Source organism: Oryctolagus cuniculus, chromosome X, assembly GCF_051225735.1.
Source record: "Oryctolagus cuniculus isolate XC-2025 breed Fujian yellow rabbit chromosome X, ASM5122573v1, whole genome shotgun sequence".
Taxonomy (NCBI): Eukaryota; Metazoa; Chordata; class Mammalia; order Lagomorpha; family Leporidae; genus Oryctolagus; species Oryctolagus cuniculus.
Window position 1 is genome coordinate 89,693,546 of NC_142888.1, and position 18,890 is coordinate 89,712,435.

Sequence of the window (18,890 nt, forward strand, 5' to 3'; positions counted from 1 at the left end):
AGCACAGAATATATTGGATAAAATAATATGGAGCTCAAAAGAGAAGTATACTGAAGATAGCTTTCAGAATCAATTATTATATGACAGTGAACAACATAGATCATTTGAGTATTGTAGGTGGCTAAAATAATGTTCTTGCAAAATACACAGGCCCTATGCCTTCAAACAGGTGAATTTTACTTTATGTGGTGAAAGGAGCTTTGCAGATGTGATTAAATTAATGATCTTCAGATAGGGAGATTATCCAGGTGAGTCCTAAATGTCCTTAGTTAAATGCCCTCAGCAAGGCAGAGGGAGACTTGACTTTAGAAGATGAAAACAAAGTGAGAGTTGGCATTGTGCTGGGGTGGGCATTGTAGCACAGGGGTTGAGCCAACTCTTGGAATGCCCACATCCCATATTCAAGTGTCTGGTTTGAGTCCTGGCTACTACATTTGTTTTTTTAAAATTTTATTTAAGGTATAAAAATTTAATTTATTTCATATATACAGATTTAGGAACATGGTGACACTTTCTTTTTTTAAAAGATTTTATTTATTTAGTTATTTGAGAGGTAGAGTTACAGACAGTGAGAGGGAAAGACAGAGAGAGAGGTCTTCCGTCCACTGGTTCACTTCCAAAATGGCTGGAAAGGTTGGAGCTGGGCCAATCCAAAGCCAGGAGCCAGGAGTTTCTTACCGGTCTCCCATGCAGGTGCAAGTCCTTGGGCCATCTTCCCTACTTTCCCAGGCCACAGCAGAGAGCTGGATTGGAAGAGGAGTAGCCAGGATTCAAACCAGCCAGTAGTAGAGCCTTGACAGTTCTGGGCTTTTGGGAAGTGAACCAGTGGATAGAATATTCTCTCTTTAACCCTCTCTCTGTCTCTCTCCCCCTCCCTCCCTCTGTGTGTGTGCATATGTGTGTAACTCTGCTTTTTGAGTACATAGATAAATCTTTTTTTTAAAAAAGCAATGTGCGGGCCAGCACTGTGGCATAGAAGGTAAAGCTGCCACCTGCCGTGCAGGAATCTCATATCCAGCTCTCTGCTATGGCCTGGGAAAGCAGTAGAAGATGGCCCAAGTCCTTAGACCCCTGCACCCAAATGGGAGACCCCGAAGAAGTTCCTGGCTCCTGGCTTAGGATCGGCCCAGCTCCAGCCGTTCTAGCCATTTGGGGAGTGAACCAGCAGATGGAAGACACTTCCTCCCACCCCACCCCCTCTCCGCCTCTGCCTCTCTGTAGCTCTGCCTTTCAAATAAATAAATAAATCTTAAAAAAAAAACAATGTGATAATGGAAGTAGAAATTATAGTGATGGAATGACAAGCTAAGGTATACCACCAATCAACCAAAGTTAAAGAATAAAGGAACATATTCTCCCTGAAGCTTTCAAAAGTAACCTGCCCTATCAACACCTTGAGAATTGGAAAACAATGGATTCCTGTTCCTTTAAGCCATTGTTTATGATAATTTGTTACAGCAGTGATAGAACACCAATACAAACATTTCAAAAAAGAAGAAAAGGTTTATGAAAGAACTCTGAAGAATACTAATATTTCAGAGTGGCAAAAATATAGCTGTGACCAAAGTGGTGGTTTCAAACAGATCTGGATTCAAATTCAGCTCTACACTTTTAACAGCTGTGTGAATTTCAGCAAGTTATTTTAACTATAATTTTATATATCTGTAAAATTGGGAAAGTAACATCATGTACCTCAAAGGAAATTTGTGCATTAAAGGCCTTTAGTGAATTAATGCAGCGAGAACATGGCAAGTGCTTCATAAATGGTAGTTTTGGAGATCCAGGTGTCTTAACATGGTTTATACCTGCAATTGTTGTGTTGTTAATGAATCTTTTCTTTTTTTTTTCATTTTTGATTCTCTTTATATACAGAAGATCAGTTTAGCATACATTAAGAATGAATCTTTTCAAAGTGAGAATCAGCCAACATAGAATGCTATTATTTTATAGTTGCCCTAGATTGTCCATATGACTTCATCAATGTATGAGACTATAATACCCAAAGTGAAATTCTCAAAAGTGAAGTTTTCTCTTGTCCTTGTCTCCTGCTCCATTTTCTCCCCCAAAAACAAGTAACAGAAATCAGATTATCTTTTTCCCAAGATAGGTAATAGAAACTACAACCCCTCTTCCCTCAGAGCAAGCCATAAATCCTTAAAGTATTACTCTAATATTCTTTGGTCATTCTGCCTAGTGCTGGCCATAAATAAATTATTTGCCTGCTAACAGATGATAAGACTCCCATTCCATAAAGGATTCTGCCCCATACTTGGATGGAAGGAATTCTGCACAGATAAGAATATGAATATACAGACTTTCTTGGATTTCTCCACTCGGTGTATTTCAGTTAGATCATACTTTTTTGTTGAATTATATTTCTACATATCTGTTAATGTTTCATCAAAAATAAGCATAAAAATAAATACTTCACTCTGGATCTTTGTGTCTTCAATCTGAAGGCTTCTATGTCATGTAAAACCATGAACAAACAAAATTTTATGCTGTTCTCTCTCTTTTTAAAAGATTCACTTATTTGTTTATTTGATGGAAGAGTGAGGGGATGGGCAGAGATATCGTTCATCCATCAGTTAACTCTCCAAATTGCTGCAACGTCCACAGCTGGGCCAAGCTGAAGCCAGGAGCCAGGCACTGCATCTGGCTCTCTCCCACATAGGTGGCAGGGGTCCAAGCTCTTGGGCCATCTTCTGCTGCTTTATCAGGTGCGTTAACAGGGAGCTGGATTGGAAGTGGAGCAGCTGATGCTGGTGTCGCAGGTGGCGGTTTAATCTACTGGTGCCATAGTGTCAGCCCCCTGTTTTGCCTTTTGTTAACCTGTCTTTTGTTACAGAGTTGTTGGGCATGACTCATTATGCTAGGTTATGGAAGAGATTACCCCTTTACCCCCCTTTGAAGGCTTGAGATCAAAACCCGAACTGTTAATAAAAGATACATCTATCTGGACTGGTGTGTGTGTATGTGTGTGTGTGTGAGAGAGAGAGAGAGAGAGAGAGAGAGAGAGAGAGACTTTGGAGACAAAACAGCTCTGTAATGGCTGTATAACAGTTTGAGTGTCTCCCAAAGGCTCTTGTATTGGAAGCTTGGTCTCCAAAGTCAGACATTAATGCTTAATAGATAAAGGGTGGAGATTGGATCCAATTATGACATCTATAAGGTAAGGCTCAGTGGGTGTTCTTTAGGTCATGGGTGGTGGTGGGGTTCCCTCTGAGGGTGTTTCATTAGAAACAGTTGATTATAAAGCTGAATTGGGCCTGTCTTTTCTCTTTGCTTCCTGACTTGCCGTGTGAGCCTCCTTATAGACACATTCTTCCACCCATTACACTCATCAGACACCAGACCAATGGGCCACTCAATCCTGGATTGTGAACCTCCAAAACAGTGAGCCAAAACAAAGCTTCTTCCTTCCTAAGAAGCTTCTCTTGGGTATTTAGTTAAAATAACAAAGACCTGACTAATACAAGGCCAAAATGCAGCTCGTTGAGGATTTTGGACAGTAATGTTTTTTCTACTTTAATAATTACTTAGTGACTTGTGACAACAATAACAAATTCTCTATTGGGCACTCTTGCCTTTCTGATATCCTTAGAATTTTCAGGTAACATTTTTAAAAAAGATTTATTTATTTATTTATTTATTTGAAAGTCAGAGTTACACACACACACACACAGAGAGAGAGAGAGAGAGAGAGAGAGAGAGAGAAAGTCTTCCATCTGCTGGTTCATTCCCAATTAGCCACAACACCCGGAGCTGCGCCGATCTGAAAGCAGGAGCCAGGAGCGTCTTTTGGGTCTCCCATGGAGGTGCAGGAGCTCAAAGATTTGGGCCATCTTTCACTGATTTTCCAGGCAACAGCAGAGAGCTGAATCAGAAGTTGAGTAGCAGGGACTCGAAACAGCGCCCAAATGGGATGCCAGAACTGCAGAAGGCAGCTTTACTTGATGCGCCATAGTACCAGCCCCCATCAGGTAGTGTTTTAATTGAAGTGTACGTGGTTACAAAGTTAACAAGTTACCTCAAACTAGGTGAATGAACTAGAACTGTTTTTAAAATCTCTCCATTCTTTCTAAAGTTCCCAACATAAAATTAAAACAATGACAAAAGAGTAATGCTAAAGTTGAATCTGGAGCTAGTGAAATGTTAAAGAAATACCTTTATAAGACTTTTCTCCACCCAAATGAAAACAGTTTTGTTATATTTATGATTTTTAAATAAACTATGCAGGAAAATATTGAGACGCAGTAAAAATCACAGTATAGATCCCTGTGCCCCCCGCCCCCCCCAACACATGGCAAAAGTAAGGTATGTGGTGGTCAATGGTGGCTGAGAGTCTGGTAGGGAGGAAGGATGGTGGCAGGAATGACAGGTAACAGGAAGGAAGGTCTGGGATAAGGGGTAGCTGGATGGCGGAGGGATGCAAATCTTCCCTTGGAGCCAGAGAAGGGCAAACTCTCATTATAGGCAATGATGCCACTTGTGGCCACATGGATTGGCAGAGACAGGATTGAATGGAGGGGGGAGCACGCTAGGGCACAGTGCACAGAAGGAGGTGGAGTTTCCTTCTGCATGGCCTGTCAGCTAAGAGATGGGGTGGGACACCAGAGTGAGGATTGAGTGACTGTACAGTGAGGCCATCATATGGCCTGAATCCCACCCCCCGCCCTGTCCTGATCTTTCTCTCTCTTAATCAGGACCCAATCAGCACTGACCTAACATTGAGCTCATATTGCATAGGGAAGTGCTCAAACAGGTCCATGGTGTGCTCAAAACAGGTCCATGGGGGCCAGGTCTTATAAGAAGCAGGAACCAATCAACAACAACCTGGACAGCCTTGTGATAGATGATAAATGTTCCTGGCCACTTGGCTGGGTGTGCTGGCCCTCTGAAAACTCCAACCAGGGACCCCTGTATCATTATCTCATCACGGGTGTCTATTGATTGCTTTTACCATACTTTCTGAGATTAAAAGCTTTTATTTCTTTAATTTTTAAAAACTTACTTGAAAGGCAGAGGGACAGTGTCAGACAGATGCAGATCTTTTACCTGTGGTTTCACTTCTCAGATACAGGAATCAGGGCTGGGCCAGGCTGAAGTCAGGAAACCATACACGCACTTCAGGTCCCCCACTCTAGGAGCCAGGAGCATGGGGCCCTAAATACATAAGCCATACTAGTGTATGCATTAGCAGGAAGCTGAAATCAGAAGCAGAGCCAGGAATGAAACCCAGACACTCGGATATGACATGTGGACATCCCAAGTGGTGTCTTAACTGCTACACCAAATACTAGCCCTGCTTTTTGAGATTTTTGTGGTTTGTTGTGTGCTGAGTAATTTTGGTTTGTTATGAAATGATGGGTTTTGTGTAAATCTACCAGTTTGATGGTATTTTAAATTCTGGTGTTCTTCCCCAATACTTACCTGCCATTTAATACTTATTTTTAGAGATCTCAAACAGCACTCCATACTTTCTGTGTATTTTTCATAGCTGTATTCAGTGCTAGAAAATATTGGAGTATGTTTACTCCATGTTATCTGGAACCAGAATTGCACTGTAAATTTTTTATGTTTACTTTTTTTTGTATTGTATATCCTAGCAAAGTATAATGAAGAGAAATAATGAAGAGAATTCACCTGACAGACCAGGCAGGCATCTCAGTGAAAAACTGAGAGCCTACTTTTGTTTTTTATTTGGAAGAAAAATACCTAACATAAACATTGGAAGGTAATTTTCCGCCAAATCTTTGACAGTAAGTTGGCAGCATGATGCCCCATCTGTTATATGGGAGGCAGAGTTCTAAGATGGCCCCTTTGATTTTTACCTTTTGGTGTCAGCAAAAGGGAGATTGTCTGGGTAGGCTTAATCTACTCACATGAGCCCTTTAAAAGGAGAAAGTTTTATTTGGCTTATGGCAGTAAAGGAAGTCAGAGAGATTTGAAGCATAACAATGCTTGGATGCCTCACCATTGCTGGACTTGAATATGGAGGAAGCCACGTGCAACAACGAGAGAAACTTCTAGTAGCTGAGAGTGGCCCCCTATTAAAATCCAGAAAAGGAACAGGAACACAAGTGCTATAATTGCAAAGAATTGACTACTATCAACAAACTTAATGAACTTAGGGAATCTTCCTCTGATTTTCCATATAAGCATCCAGATACATAATGCCTTGATTTCAGTCTTGTAGATCTTAAAGAGAAAACCATGGGCCGACCTCGTGGCCTAGTGGGTTAAGCTGCTGCCTGTAGTGCCAACATCCCAATCCTCTGAAATTCCTGGGGACACACCAATTAAACATTATAGAAGGCAATAAAGCAGAATGAGAGTAGGCATCTGCCTGGTACCCTAGCACCTAACTTTCTGAGGAGATGGTTGAGGCCACACATGGTGTACATCAGTGAGAGGAACGGCAAAAGATTGCCATGGGAAAGAGAATGTTGGCATATACTTATCTTGCATTATTTACCCATCTACTTCCTAACTAAGTCCAAAGAGAGGACCAGAAAATTCTGCCTTTAACGAGAAATTGAACAATGGACAGGTAAGCATATTTTTATGATTTTAGAATGGCTATTATCCTTAGGTTGAGGGTGCTGGAAATGACTCCTAAACTTTGTTTTAATAGTGATGCCAGGATCTCAGGTAGGATAAACTAAAAAAAAAAAAAAAACAAAACTGCATTTGATCACTTCTGACAAAGAAAGCCTGGTTGCCTTAACACACATCAGGAATGTCACGGTAGATAAATAGTCTGAGTTGGAGGAATTGTTGTCAGTAGCTAAGTCATCCTGTGATACTGTAGCAGAAACAGTATGTATGTTAGCTGAATTCTCTTCAAGTTTTGCCCTAGGTTCATACTCATAGTTTATTTGTACTGTGTTGCAGCTAAGTGGCTGATTTCTGGCCATTGGAGTATAAGTGGAGGTCATATTTGCCAATTTCAGGCCTTACTCATACAAAAACATCAGCATAATTTTCCATGAGCCTTCTCTCTTCTGTCTTCCAGGTGTATGTAAATGTCCAATGCAACATTTTTCAAAAATATTTATTTATTTGAAAGGTAGAGTTACAGAAAGGCAGAGGCAAAGAGAGAGAGAGAGGTCTTCCATTTGCTGGTTGACTCCCCAAATTGCCCCAATGGCAGGAGTTGGGCTGATCCAAAGCCAGGAGCCAGGAGCTTTCTCTGGGTCTCCCACATGGATGCAGAGGCCCAAGGACTTGGGCTACCTTCTACTGCTTTCCCAGGCCATAGCATGTGCTGGATCAGAGGTAGAGCAGCTGGGACTTGAACTGGTGCCCATATGGGATGCCAGCACTGGAGGGGGCGGCTTTACTTGCTATGCCAGAGTGCTGGCCCCCCAAGGCAATCTTGAAAGTTGTATGTTGTAGATGGTGCAGCTTCTAGCCACTTTCATCCCTGAATGATTACACAGAGCAGATCCTATCCCCTATCACCTGTGCTGAATTGTTACATGAGTGAAAATTAAAATTTCAGCCAGTGCCGCAGCTCACTAGGCTAATCCTCTGCCTGCAGCGCTGGCACCCCTGGTTCTAGTCCTGGTTGGGCTGCCGGGTTCTAGCCCAGTTGCTCCTCTTCCAGTCCAGCTCTCTGCTGTGGCCCGGGAAAGCAGTGGAGGATGGACCAGGTCCTTGGGCCCTGCACCCGCATGAGAGGAGGCACCTGGCTCCTGGCTTCAAATCGGTGCAGTGCGCCGGCCGTGGCGGCCATTTGGGGGGTGAACCAATGGAAGGAAGACCTTTCTCTCTCTCTCTCTCTCTCTCTCTCTCTCTCTCTCTCTAACTCTGTCAATAAAAAAAAGAAAATTAAAATTTCAGTTTGCTAAGCCCCTAGAATTTTGGAAAAATTTAAAAAATGGCAGTTTGACTACCCTGAAACACGAATGTATTTATCAGCAAGGAGAAATGGCTAGGTGACGCACTAATTTCCTACCTAATTTGGATTATCAAAATCCCATAAGTACAGCAAACAGAAGGTCTGCTATGAGCCACTAGATAGTCTTTCTTGATTACAAAATCTGAGTCAGTTCAAATGCCTTGCCTTGAGCCTGGTGAGGAAGGAACTTGCTATAATGTCACAAAGTGTGGTGATAGTCTTTCCCAAAAGCCTATAGCCAAATTGAAATATCATTAGTCTCCATAGATGGGGCCATCAACTGAGACTCAGAATTTTCCAGGATCACACACCTAGTAAATAGGAGACCAGAGATTCTATTTTATATTCCTATTTCTTAGAAGATAAGACTGGTTATTACAAGCTTTTGTTGTTTGGTACCTATGTTTGTCATACATAAGTGGAGTTTTATTCAGCAATACTTCTTTAAGATTTATTTATGTATTTGAGAGGTAGAGTTACAGAGAGAAAGGGAGAGACAGAGAGAGAGGTCTTCTATCTGATGGTTCACTCTCCAACTGGCCGCAATGGCTGGAGCTGCGCCGAAGCCAGGAGCCAGGAGCTTCTTCTGGGTCTCCCACGTAGGTGCAAATGCCCAAGCACTTGGGCCATCTTCTAGTGCTTTCCTGGGCCATAGCAGAGAGCTGGATCAGAGAAGAAATAGTCTGGACACAAACCAGTGCCCATATGTGACACCGGCACCACAGGAGGAAGCTTAGCCTACTACACCACAGCACTGGCCCCTCAGCAATACCTCTTAATACTGAGGGGTGTTGGAGATGATATGCTGCTCCCTTAGACTGAGAGACATCGTTCTGGAAACCACACATTAGTGCTTAGTTCCCAGGCCAGCAAAATGTAGAAAAAGGAAATTTGTTGATTAACATAACTTTTCATTTTTGATTTGATTGAATCACTTCATCATATATTAAAAGACTTCTTTAACCTACATGTGCATATGTTTTCCTTGCTGCTCATTCTATGCCTTTGTATTTTTCAGAGATAATCAAACCATTTTTATTGGGTCTGGGCTATTGATGTTTGCCTTTGTAATATTGGGCTTTTTTTTAAATGATTTATTCATTTATCTGAAAGGCAGAGAGAGAGAGAGAGAGAGAGAGAGAGAGAAATGAATCTTCCATATACTGTTTCACTCCCCAAATAGCCACAACAGCCAGGGCTGGGCCAAGCAGAAGCAGGTAAAGCCACCGCCTGCAGTGGTGGCATCTCATATGGGTGCTGGTTTGAGTCCCAGCTGCTCCACTTCTAATCCAACTCCCTGATAAGGCCTGGGAAAGCAGCAGCAGATGGCCCAAGTCCTTGGGCCTCTGCACCCTTGTGGGAGACCTGACAGAAACTCCTGGCTCCTAGCTTTGGGTCAGCTCAGCTCTGGCCATTGTGGTCATTTGGGGAGTGAATCAGCAGATGGAAGACCTTTCTTTCCCTCTGCCTCTGCCTCTCTGTAACTGTGCCTTTCAAATAAAATAAATGAATCTAAAAAAAAATTACCTTGAGTGTTTGTTAAAAATGACAATCGTAAAATTCCATTCTGGATCTGGAGGATGCATGCCAGAGGTCTTACATTCTTAAACCTCTCTCCCCCCAAAGTGTTTTTTGCACTAACAGACTCATGTTCTTTAAAAACTACTAAGACATACACTCTTAAAATGATGTCAGATACTGAATAAAGTATATGTTCATTCCATAATGATTGGCTTGAAGCAAGAAAAAAATTGTCAAAGATAACTCAGATTTTGAGTCTGCGTAGCTGGGAGAAAACAGTAAAATTAAGGAAAAAATAAGACTGGGTAGAAGAGTAAGATGATGGAATATATAGAATGCCTTCTAAACTGTTTTATTGATTTCAAATTATAGAAAGAAATTTTTTTTTTTTTTTTTTTTTTTTTTTTTTTTTTTTTGCAAAACAGATGCAATTGCTATGCTGACAGAAACTTAGACTGAGGTAAATAAATATAGTGGAAACACAAGGATTACAGAAAAAAATCAGAAAAAATACAAGCTTGTAAAACAATGGCCACATTATTGACTTCAAGGAAAACTTTAGGGTTCACGGTATGAGGCAAAAGTCATAATGATTGTCAGGTTCAGGAGTTTGGAAGCGTATGTAATGTTTTATCTGCTGTTCCCTCGTCTTTCTCTTGATTTCCATCATCTGACCAACAAACCTTTCTACATCATCTCCCACATCACTGTGATCAATATTCCTATTAGGTATGGCCCATCGAAAGTTAGGGACAAGTCGCCTAACTCGCCCCCGCCTGACACTTCCTTCAGGCTTCTGGCCTTCACTCCCTCCCAAATGGAGGGCTTCATCTTCATTCTGCACAGGGGTCTGCTCCTCTCCTTCGTTTTCCTGGTCGACAGTTTCCGCGCTGAGGTTTTTCACTGCTTGTTCCTCTTTGGACTCCATTTCTCCTAGGAGACAAAAGACAGAGAGAGCCTGAATCCCTGGTGGACGGATCAGCACCGAGGACAGAGGCCCTACTATGCACCTTTCCAGATGCCCAGGCCGCTGGCAAACGTCACTCTCCGACCCTGAGAGGCCCCCTGCGTCCTCCAGGGGCCCCACTCCGAGCCCCTCCCTCCCCCGAAGACCACCATTTTCCCTGCAGGTCCATCTCCAGGCCTCAGTAGGCACAAAAATGGAGAATGGCGGGGAGGACCGCGGAGGACCGGGTAGGACCGGGGCGGGCAGAATGAGGAGGGGGAGGCACGGCCCAAGGAGGGGTCTGGGGTCCCAGATGGGGTTTCCGCACGCTCCTCCCCGGTGCCCCGCGGCGACACTCAGCGCCTCAGACCTGCAGACCTGCAGACGGCGGGGTCGGGGAGAGCGGGCGGCTGCAGCCCAGGGTTCCGCGCTGCCTCGACGCCCCCACCGGTCCCGCCGCCCCGCTGTCCTGCATCGACCCCTTCCCGCTGCCCTCCCCTGCGCCCGGGTCCTGGCCCTCAGCCGCCGCGTCCCCCGCCGACCACCAGGAGCTAGGGGGCGGGCCGGGGGTGCGGAGAAGCTGGCGCCGCGCAGGGGAGCAGGTATCCCGGGGGGCCCGTAGCCGGGGGGGGGGGGGGGGGGGGCAGGGGCAGGTCAGCCATCGCCCCCGGGGCGCCCACCTGCGGGCCCCTCAGTTGCCACCCGCAGGTGCTCTCTGTTGCTCCGCTTCGGGGCGCCCATGCCTGAGGTGGGCGGCGGCACCAGGCAGCTCTCCCTCACCAACCCTAGGGACCCCTACTCGGGCCCCTCACCTGCCGCCCTGCAGCCTCCTGCTCTCCCCGGCTGCCCCTGGACCGCAAGCCCTGAGGGCCCCCGGGAACAGGTAGCGCCGAGAAGCCCGCCTGACTCTCAAGCTGGAAAGGAGATATGGAAGCAGAGCTTGCAGATGACATTAGGCTTTCGTCACCGCAACGGCCCCACCTCCATCCTGCGCCCCCTCCTGCCCCTTGGAGTTGGGCGGGGCTTGTCGGCCCGACCCCCTCCCACTCACCCTCTCTCCAAGTCCCTTTTAACGTCACTAGCCTGAGATCTACCACCCTCCCTTGTGTATTCCTGGGCCTCTCTGCTAGGGAAGGGCAGTATCTTCTCAGGGGCAGTTGGCAATTCCTACTTCCCTTAATTCTGCTCCCAAGATTCCCCCTCCCCTCATTACCAGAGCTGAAGTACAGAAGTTAAGGGGATGCAAAAAAACAAAAACAAAAACCCAGGATTCAGGAGAAACAATATTTTAAGGCAATTTTAAAAGTGATACAATTAATGCAAGAAAATCTGATGAGCAAGATGTCAAAATTTTAAATGCAAAGAACATCTGCCCTACCCACCTCATTCCCAAACTGAGGTCCTTCTTGCTCCCAAAACCCAGTTTTCTGGACACCAGAATTCCCCGGGGGGTGGGGGGAAAGTGGCAACAGAAAATGAGTCAATGAGAGTAATTTTTTTTCCTAATTCTTCTTAGTACCAGTCTGTTTTGTCCCCCCCCCTTTTTTGACTAAAATAAATGCATTCTCTTCATAATTTCTAGTACCTTTATTTTAACTTTATAGGAAATTCCAAACACATGTAAAAATAGGATAGTATAATATAAATCCATGTACTTATTACCTAGCTTCTACAATTTACTAATGGCCAACATTGTTTCATCTTTGTTCTCACCTACTGCCCACCCTTAGATGCTATTTTTGAAGCAAATTCTAAACAATATCACTTTGGGCAAAAATATTTAAAAGTGCATATTTACAAGATGAGAACATTCTTTTTAAATAAAGCCACAATACTGGTAACACATCTAATAGTTAACAATTCTTTGATCTCATTTTATGTCCAATTCTTATTCAAATTCCCAAGTCATAATATTAATGTGTTGAAGTTGGATAGAAAAATACCTTCAAATGTTCTATTGCACAATAGTACAGTGATAGTGAACAATTAATTGAATATTTTAAAAATAGCTAGTAAAAGGGATTTGAATGTTCCCAACACAAATAAATGATAAATATGTGAGGTGATGGACGTGCAAAATACTTCTATTTGATCATTACACATTGTACCTATATATATATCAAAATGTCACACTGTGCTCCATTATGTACAATTACTATGCATACATTAAAAATTAAAAAGATAACAAAAAGATCCACACATTTGGATTGATTGCTATATCACCTACATTTCTTTTGATATATAGGTTATTTTTAAAAAATAATTTATCTTTTTTGAAAAGATTTATTTATGTATTTTAAAGTCAGAGTTAAAAAGAGAAGGAGAGGTAGAGAGAGAGCTTCCATCCACTGGGTCACTCCCCAATTGGCCGCAACAGCTGGAGCTGAGCCAATTCAAAGCCAGGAGCCAGGAGAATTTTCCAGGTCTCCCACGCGGGTGCAGGGGCCCAAGGACTTGGGCCATCTTCTACTGCTTTCCCAGGCCATAGTAGAGAGCTGGATCGCAAGTGGAGCAGCTGGGTCTTGAACTGGCACCCATATGGGATGCCAGCACTGCAGGCAGTGACTTTACCTGCTACACCACAGTGCTGGCCCCTGATAGATAGGTTCTTACTTGTAAATTTCCCCTTCAGTGTAATTGTTGATGAAACATAGTCTATATTTTCTCAATCTGGATCTTGGTGGCATCATCATCAATATATGCCTCCTCACTGTTTCCTATAAAATGGTAGTAATTTCTAGCAAAGCTTGATTGGGATGAGGTTAAATTTCAATTCATTGTGTGTCCCTCTCCACTGGATTCAGCCACTAGGGACAGAGCATACCATGCTGATTCAGAATTGCCCAACTGCTTTATAAATATTTATTTATATTCATTTTTTTATTTTTTGACAGGCAGAGTTAGAGAAAGAGAGACAGAGAGAAAGGTCTTCCTTTTCCGTTGGTTCACCCCCCAAATGGCTGCTACGGCCAGCGTGCTACGCTGATCTGAAGCCAGGAGCCAGGTGCTTCCTCCTGGTTTCCCACTAGGGCCATCCTCCACTGCCTTCCCGGGCCACAGCAGAGAGCTGGACTGGAATGGGAGCTATCGGGACAGAATCTGGTGCCCCAACTGGAACTAGAACCTGGGGTGCCGGTGCCGCAGGTGGAGGATTAGCCAAGTGAGCCACAGCACCGGCCTATTTATATTAATTTTATTTGTAAAGGAGAGAGAGCGAGAGTAAGAGTAAGAGCGAGAGCAAGAGAGAATGAGAATGAATGAGAGAATCTTCTATGAGCTGGTTCATTCCCCCAAATGAAATGGCCACAATTGCTGGGGCTGGGCCAGGATGAAGCCACAAGCCAGTAACACCAACCGGGTCTCCCACATGGGTGAAAGGGACCCCCCAAGTACTTGGGTCATCATCTACTGCTTTCCCACATGCATTAGCAGAAATGCTGGATTGGAAGTGGGGAAGCTGAGACTTGAACCAGCACTCTGATATGGGTTGCAGGCATCCCAAGTGGTGGTTTAACCTCCTGTTCCACAATACCCACCCCAAATATAAACATTTTGAAAACAGAAAAAAAGCTTATGGAAAAGGATGTAAAGAAAAAACTTTGTACAGTTATGTAATATCTCCATGTTTTAAGCTAAGCGTTATTTTAGGAGTTCAAAAGTAAAAAGTTTATAATGTAGAAAAGGTATAGTAAAGCTGTTTAATTTATTATTGAAGAAAGTATATATAAAATAAATTTAGTGCAGGCTAAGTGCACAGTGTGGAGTTTATATTAGTGTGCAGTAATATTCTAAGACCTTCACACTCACTGATTTACCTACTCAGAGCAACTTCCAGTGCTGTAAGCTCCATTCATGGAAAGTGCTCTGCACAGGTGGCCATTTTTACCTTTCCTATGTTTAGATACAGAAACATTCACTAGTATGCTAATAACTTATGGAACCACATTTTTGTTGATTGACATTGTGGTGGTTGTATGACTCATTTTTACATCAGTGCTTCTATGGACTTCCTTTTATTTACATATTTCCCAGATTACTCAACTCTTGTAGGCTAAATTTCTAGAGTTAGAATGGCCATATCTAATGAAGTAGGGGCTTTACTCTTTAGCTGAAATAATGCTTTTCTTTAGAAGGGCTTATCATATAGCTAGAATTTTAATACAAAAAAGTACAGAATGCAGAAAAATGTAAATAAGGATACAAAAATACTCATAAATCCCACTTTGCTCTCTCATAACAACTTGTCATCTAGGGGTTCAAAGGTATTTAGAGAAAAGCCAGTTTACTTCATTCTGGGAGGTTAACTAAAACACCACCACTAGGGAGAGGAAACCCAACAGTGAAATGAAAGATTCCTGTAGTGAGTGTTAATAACTGAGTAGGTATTGCAATCTATTTAGAAAACAGCTTTGCTCTATGAAAACTAATGTTGCTGAACTCAGGACCCATATATCTTTGATATCTTACAGGAAAAATTGATTAGAATTAGCACTTAGAACACTAGAGAACTTTGCATAAGGCCAGTGGTCAAAACAGCTGGGAGAATGACAAGAGGGAGTCTTTGCAGGAGCTAGTAATATTTTACATCTGGATCAGGGTAGTAGTTACATGGTGGCTAATGAAAACATATGCTGTTGGACTAAAGCCCTATACTGTCATGATATCCCACGATTCAAGAGATTACAGGTTCAGCTAATGATTTGCACTTTGTAGGATGAATAGAAATCCATCCATCAATCCATCCATCCATCCAATCCTCCCTCCCTCTCTCTCTCCCTCTCTCTCTCTCTTCTTCATTCTTTCTTTCTGTTTAAGGCAGTGTTAGAGAGAGAGAGAGAGATCTTCCATCTGCTGGTTCACTCCCCAAATGGATACAATGTCCAGGGCTGGGCCAGCCCAAAGCCAGTAGCTTCATCCAGGGCTCTCACATGAGTGGCAGAGGCCAAACACTTGGGAAAGAGACTTTATTAAAAGGAGTTGGATCACACAATCACAGAAGCTGAGAAGTTGCAAGATTTGTTGTTAGCAAGCTGGAAACCCAAAGAACTAATAACATAGTTCCAGTCTGAGTCTGAAGGCCTGAGATGCAAGAGAACCTGTAATGTAAGTTCCAGTCCAAGTCCCTGTGTGAAGGCAAAAGATCAATGTTTTAGCTTGATGACAGGCAGAGAGAAAGGAATCCTTCTTACTTAGCCTTTCATTCTATGCAGGCCTTCAATGGATTGGATGAGACCCACTCATTTTAGGGAGGGCAATTTGTTTTACTTTATCAATTCAGATATTAATCTCATTCAGAAATATCGTCACAGATGCATCTGGAAATAATGTTTAAGTAAATGCCTGGTCACCCTGTGGCCCAGTCAACATGAAATATAAAATTAACCCTTACAACACACTATGCTCTGTCCACTTGTCCTAACAAATGGTTCGGAAGTAGATAGTGTGAGGATTGCAAAGAAAAGTGCTAAATATCACTCAGCTACAAATCTGAGTCATGGGTACATTGTGTCACAAATCATTTTCTATTGTTCACATACAGGTACATATGTTTATCATATTGCACTTCAAATTGGTAACATAAAGAATGTGGGTAAACAGACACTGCCATACAATGCATGTGAAAGTTTAAATTGTTATAATCTTTCTGAAAGTACTACTGAAAAATCAAAACTTTTTGGACTCCTTCACCAACCTTCTGACCTAGAATCTCAAGGACAAAGACCAAGAATTCTGAGTGTTTAGCATAATTTGGTTTACTATTAGGTAAGGACAGATTTGGGAAATCCTGGTCAGATGAGATTGGTAAAATACTAAAACATTTGCCAGCACTGGGAGGGAAGGTGCAATGTACAGAGATATATCTTCACTGTAGCACTGTGTAAAAAGAAAAAAGTAAATTAATAGAGAACTAAATAAAAGTTGTGGTACATTTATGTAACTGAACACTATGCACAGCTGAAATGAATGGTCTGTATCTTCATAGAGTAAAATGGGTGGATCCCTTAACTACACAAAAAAGTTGAAAATACAATTTATTATTAAACCATTGTCAAAATGTTTATATGTCCAAAAGTAATTATATATGCTTTTAATGGATATACACATATCTACTAAAACTATAAAAACATGCACATCAACTTAAGAGCATGGTCATCTCTGAGGAAAAGTAAGAGGAGAATGAAAAGGGAGACAATTCAGCCATATCTATGTCATATGATTACTAAAAAATTCAATGCACTAGTCCTTACACATTGCAAAGAATAAAGTGGTTGTATTTTTAATGACAAACTATAGCCAAGACTAATTTTAAATGAAAAATAAGTTTAAGATCAGGATATATCATGCAATTCCACTAAGCATAATCCTAAACATGATACATTTGTTTTGGATATGCACAGTAAAAATCTTTTAGGTCTACACACTAACTTGCTTCACTTTACAATATTATTATCTGTTGCTGAGTATCAAATAATGCTCCAAAATAGCAACTTAAAACAGCAATATAATCATTATTACTGATGTTATTGCTATCATCATCATCATTATCTCATGTTTGTGTGGGTTCATTGGGCTCAGTTGGGTGTTTCCCCCATGGCATTTCTCATGAATTTACCTTTAGATTGCAGGTGGAACTGCTGGCATCTGAAGACTTGAATAGGCTGGTTATCACGGCAGTGTATGTTGCCTGTTGACTGGGAGCTCAGCTGGACTGTTGACAAAAGTGCCAACATTGAACTAAGGTGTTATCTACTGTCATGTAACAAACCACAACAATATTTGGGGTGGCTAACACCTTTCACGATCTTGTGGGTTGACTAAGCTCAGCTGAACAATTCTTTTGTTCCATGTGGTTTTTGTTTGGGGATGTAGCAATTCGGAGGCTCAACTGATGGAATATTAAGGGTGACTCACCCACGAAGTTGGCAACTACTGCTGGAATAATTCTGATATGCTTAATGAGTACATTTCTGACAGCACAGAATTAGAAAACACAGACAGGATTACTGCATATATTGCTAATCCCTTTTCATGTTTCACATAATACTATATACAAAAATACAGAACATAGTTCTACATGACTAGGTATAAAATTACACCTTTGTTTTAAAATGGTTTTATGGTGCTCTGATATGTCTATGTATTCTTATGTGTTCAACCAGACCTTCTAGAGATAGACATTTAGGACGAATCCATATGCCCTGGGTTAAAAGGGGAACAATGATGAACAAAATAGTGCCCCAGTGCTTAAGGCTTATATTCTTTTGCGGTGTGTGCAGAGGGAAGAAGATCATTACAAAATGGATGATAAGCCCAGTGATGTGAGAGACTTCCTTGTCCAGAGTTGGTAGAATCCATAAGTGGCTACTCCATGGAATTCTGTTTTGAGCTCTCATCTTTTGTGAGTTAATCTGTTCATCCATGTGCATACTCATTAAGGTAGAAGAGAGAGAGGCATTGCTGGCTTAAGGGAGTAAGGATAATTACAGAATCACAGTCTTGGAGTGGGTGATCCACTGTAATTAGGAGGGGCTGCCCTGGGCAAGAAGATCTGTCACAAAAGAGAAACTAAGAGGTTAGTTGGTTTGTTTTACAAAACGATGTAACAAAAATTTAGTGGTGGGATCATTTAGACAGTCTGTTCTGTGATAGCATCTACTACCCCACAGAAATAAGAATCCAAAAGAGCAGCTGAGAATGTTGAGGTATGCGGGTGTGTTAGTTTGTGGAGAAAATAGATGTGCTACACTGCTCTCAGATGTTGAGACAGTACACTCAACTATGGAAATGGGTTAAGATTTTCAGCAGGGGCAGAGTACTACTGTATGCCATGCCGAGCAATAGTTTCCCATCTATCTCATCTCTTACACCTTTTCTCACTTTTCCATCAGTCTCCAGCCGCACTGGCTTGTGTCTCTTCCTGGAACAAGTCACAATCACTCCCATATCAGGTGTGATGATCCTTAGTCTAACATCAATTGATCTTCACAAACACAGCTTGTTCTTGTCACCCAGGTCTCAGCTCCAAAGTCACATCCATATCATGTCCTTTGTTAGGGATAAAGCACAACACAACTCTAGGGATCACCATCCATGGTGTAATCTATGTGAGCTCTCTCTGGAGTTATTATACTGAGTGGTCCTCGGCATCCCTGACCACCCTCTCAATAATACTATTTTATATACTATTCACACATTTTTTTGTGACTCTCCTCATCCACTGAAATTCAGTTACTTATTGTTTATTTCATGTGCATCCAAAAGAGAATGAAAACCCAATTAGGGGAGGGACCTTTCCTGCTTAGTGTCTAGCAGTCAACTTGTTAGGCAAACAGTAATCACCTAGCAAACACCTGTTTCATGAATGGATTACTGTCTATCATTCACCTATACAGAAACAGATACTGTACTGAAAGCTGAATGGCAAAACCAATTGATGTGTGGAACCATAAATCACAGCATACAAAATATAATAAATAAATCTGGGATATTATTAATTTAGAAGGTCTCAAACAGTAG

General features: G+C 42.2%; 1 protein-coding gene across 3 annotated transcripts in view; it reads right to left on the bottom strand.

Moving 5' to 3' along the window:
- Positions 1-9,746: 9,746 nt before the first annotated feature.
- BEX4 (brain expressed X-linked 4) overlaps positions 9,747-18,890 on the bottom strand; it is a 39,443-nt gene continuing 30,299 nt past the window's right edge. The window contains exons 1-2 of one of the 3 annotated variants that reach the window (XM_008273121.5): positions 11,186-11,341; positions 9,747-10,360 (exon numbers count right to left, since the gene is read on the bottom strand). In XM_008273121.5, coding sequence (XP_008271343.1) covers positions 9,993-10,355 — 363 coding nt within the window. In that variant the 5' untranslated portion in view covers positions 10,356-10,360; positions 11,186-11,341 and the 3' untranslated portion in view covers positions 9,747-9,992. The other 2 variants (XM_070066439.2, XM_008273122.5) reach the window with 2 other exon arrangements.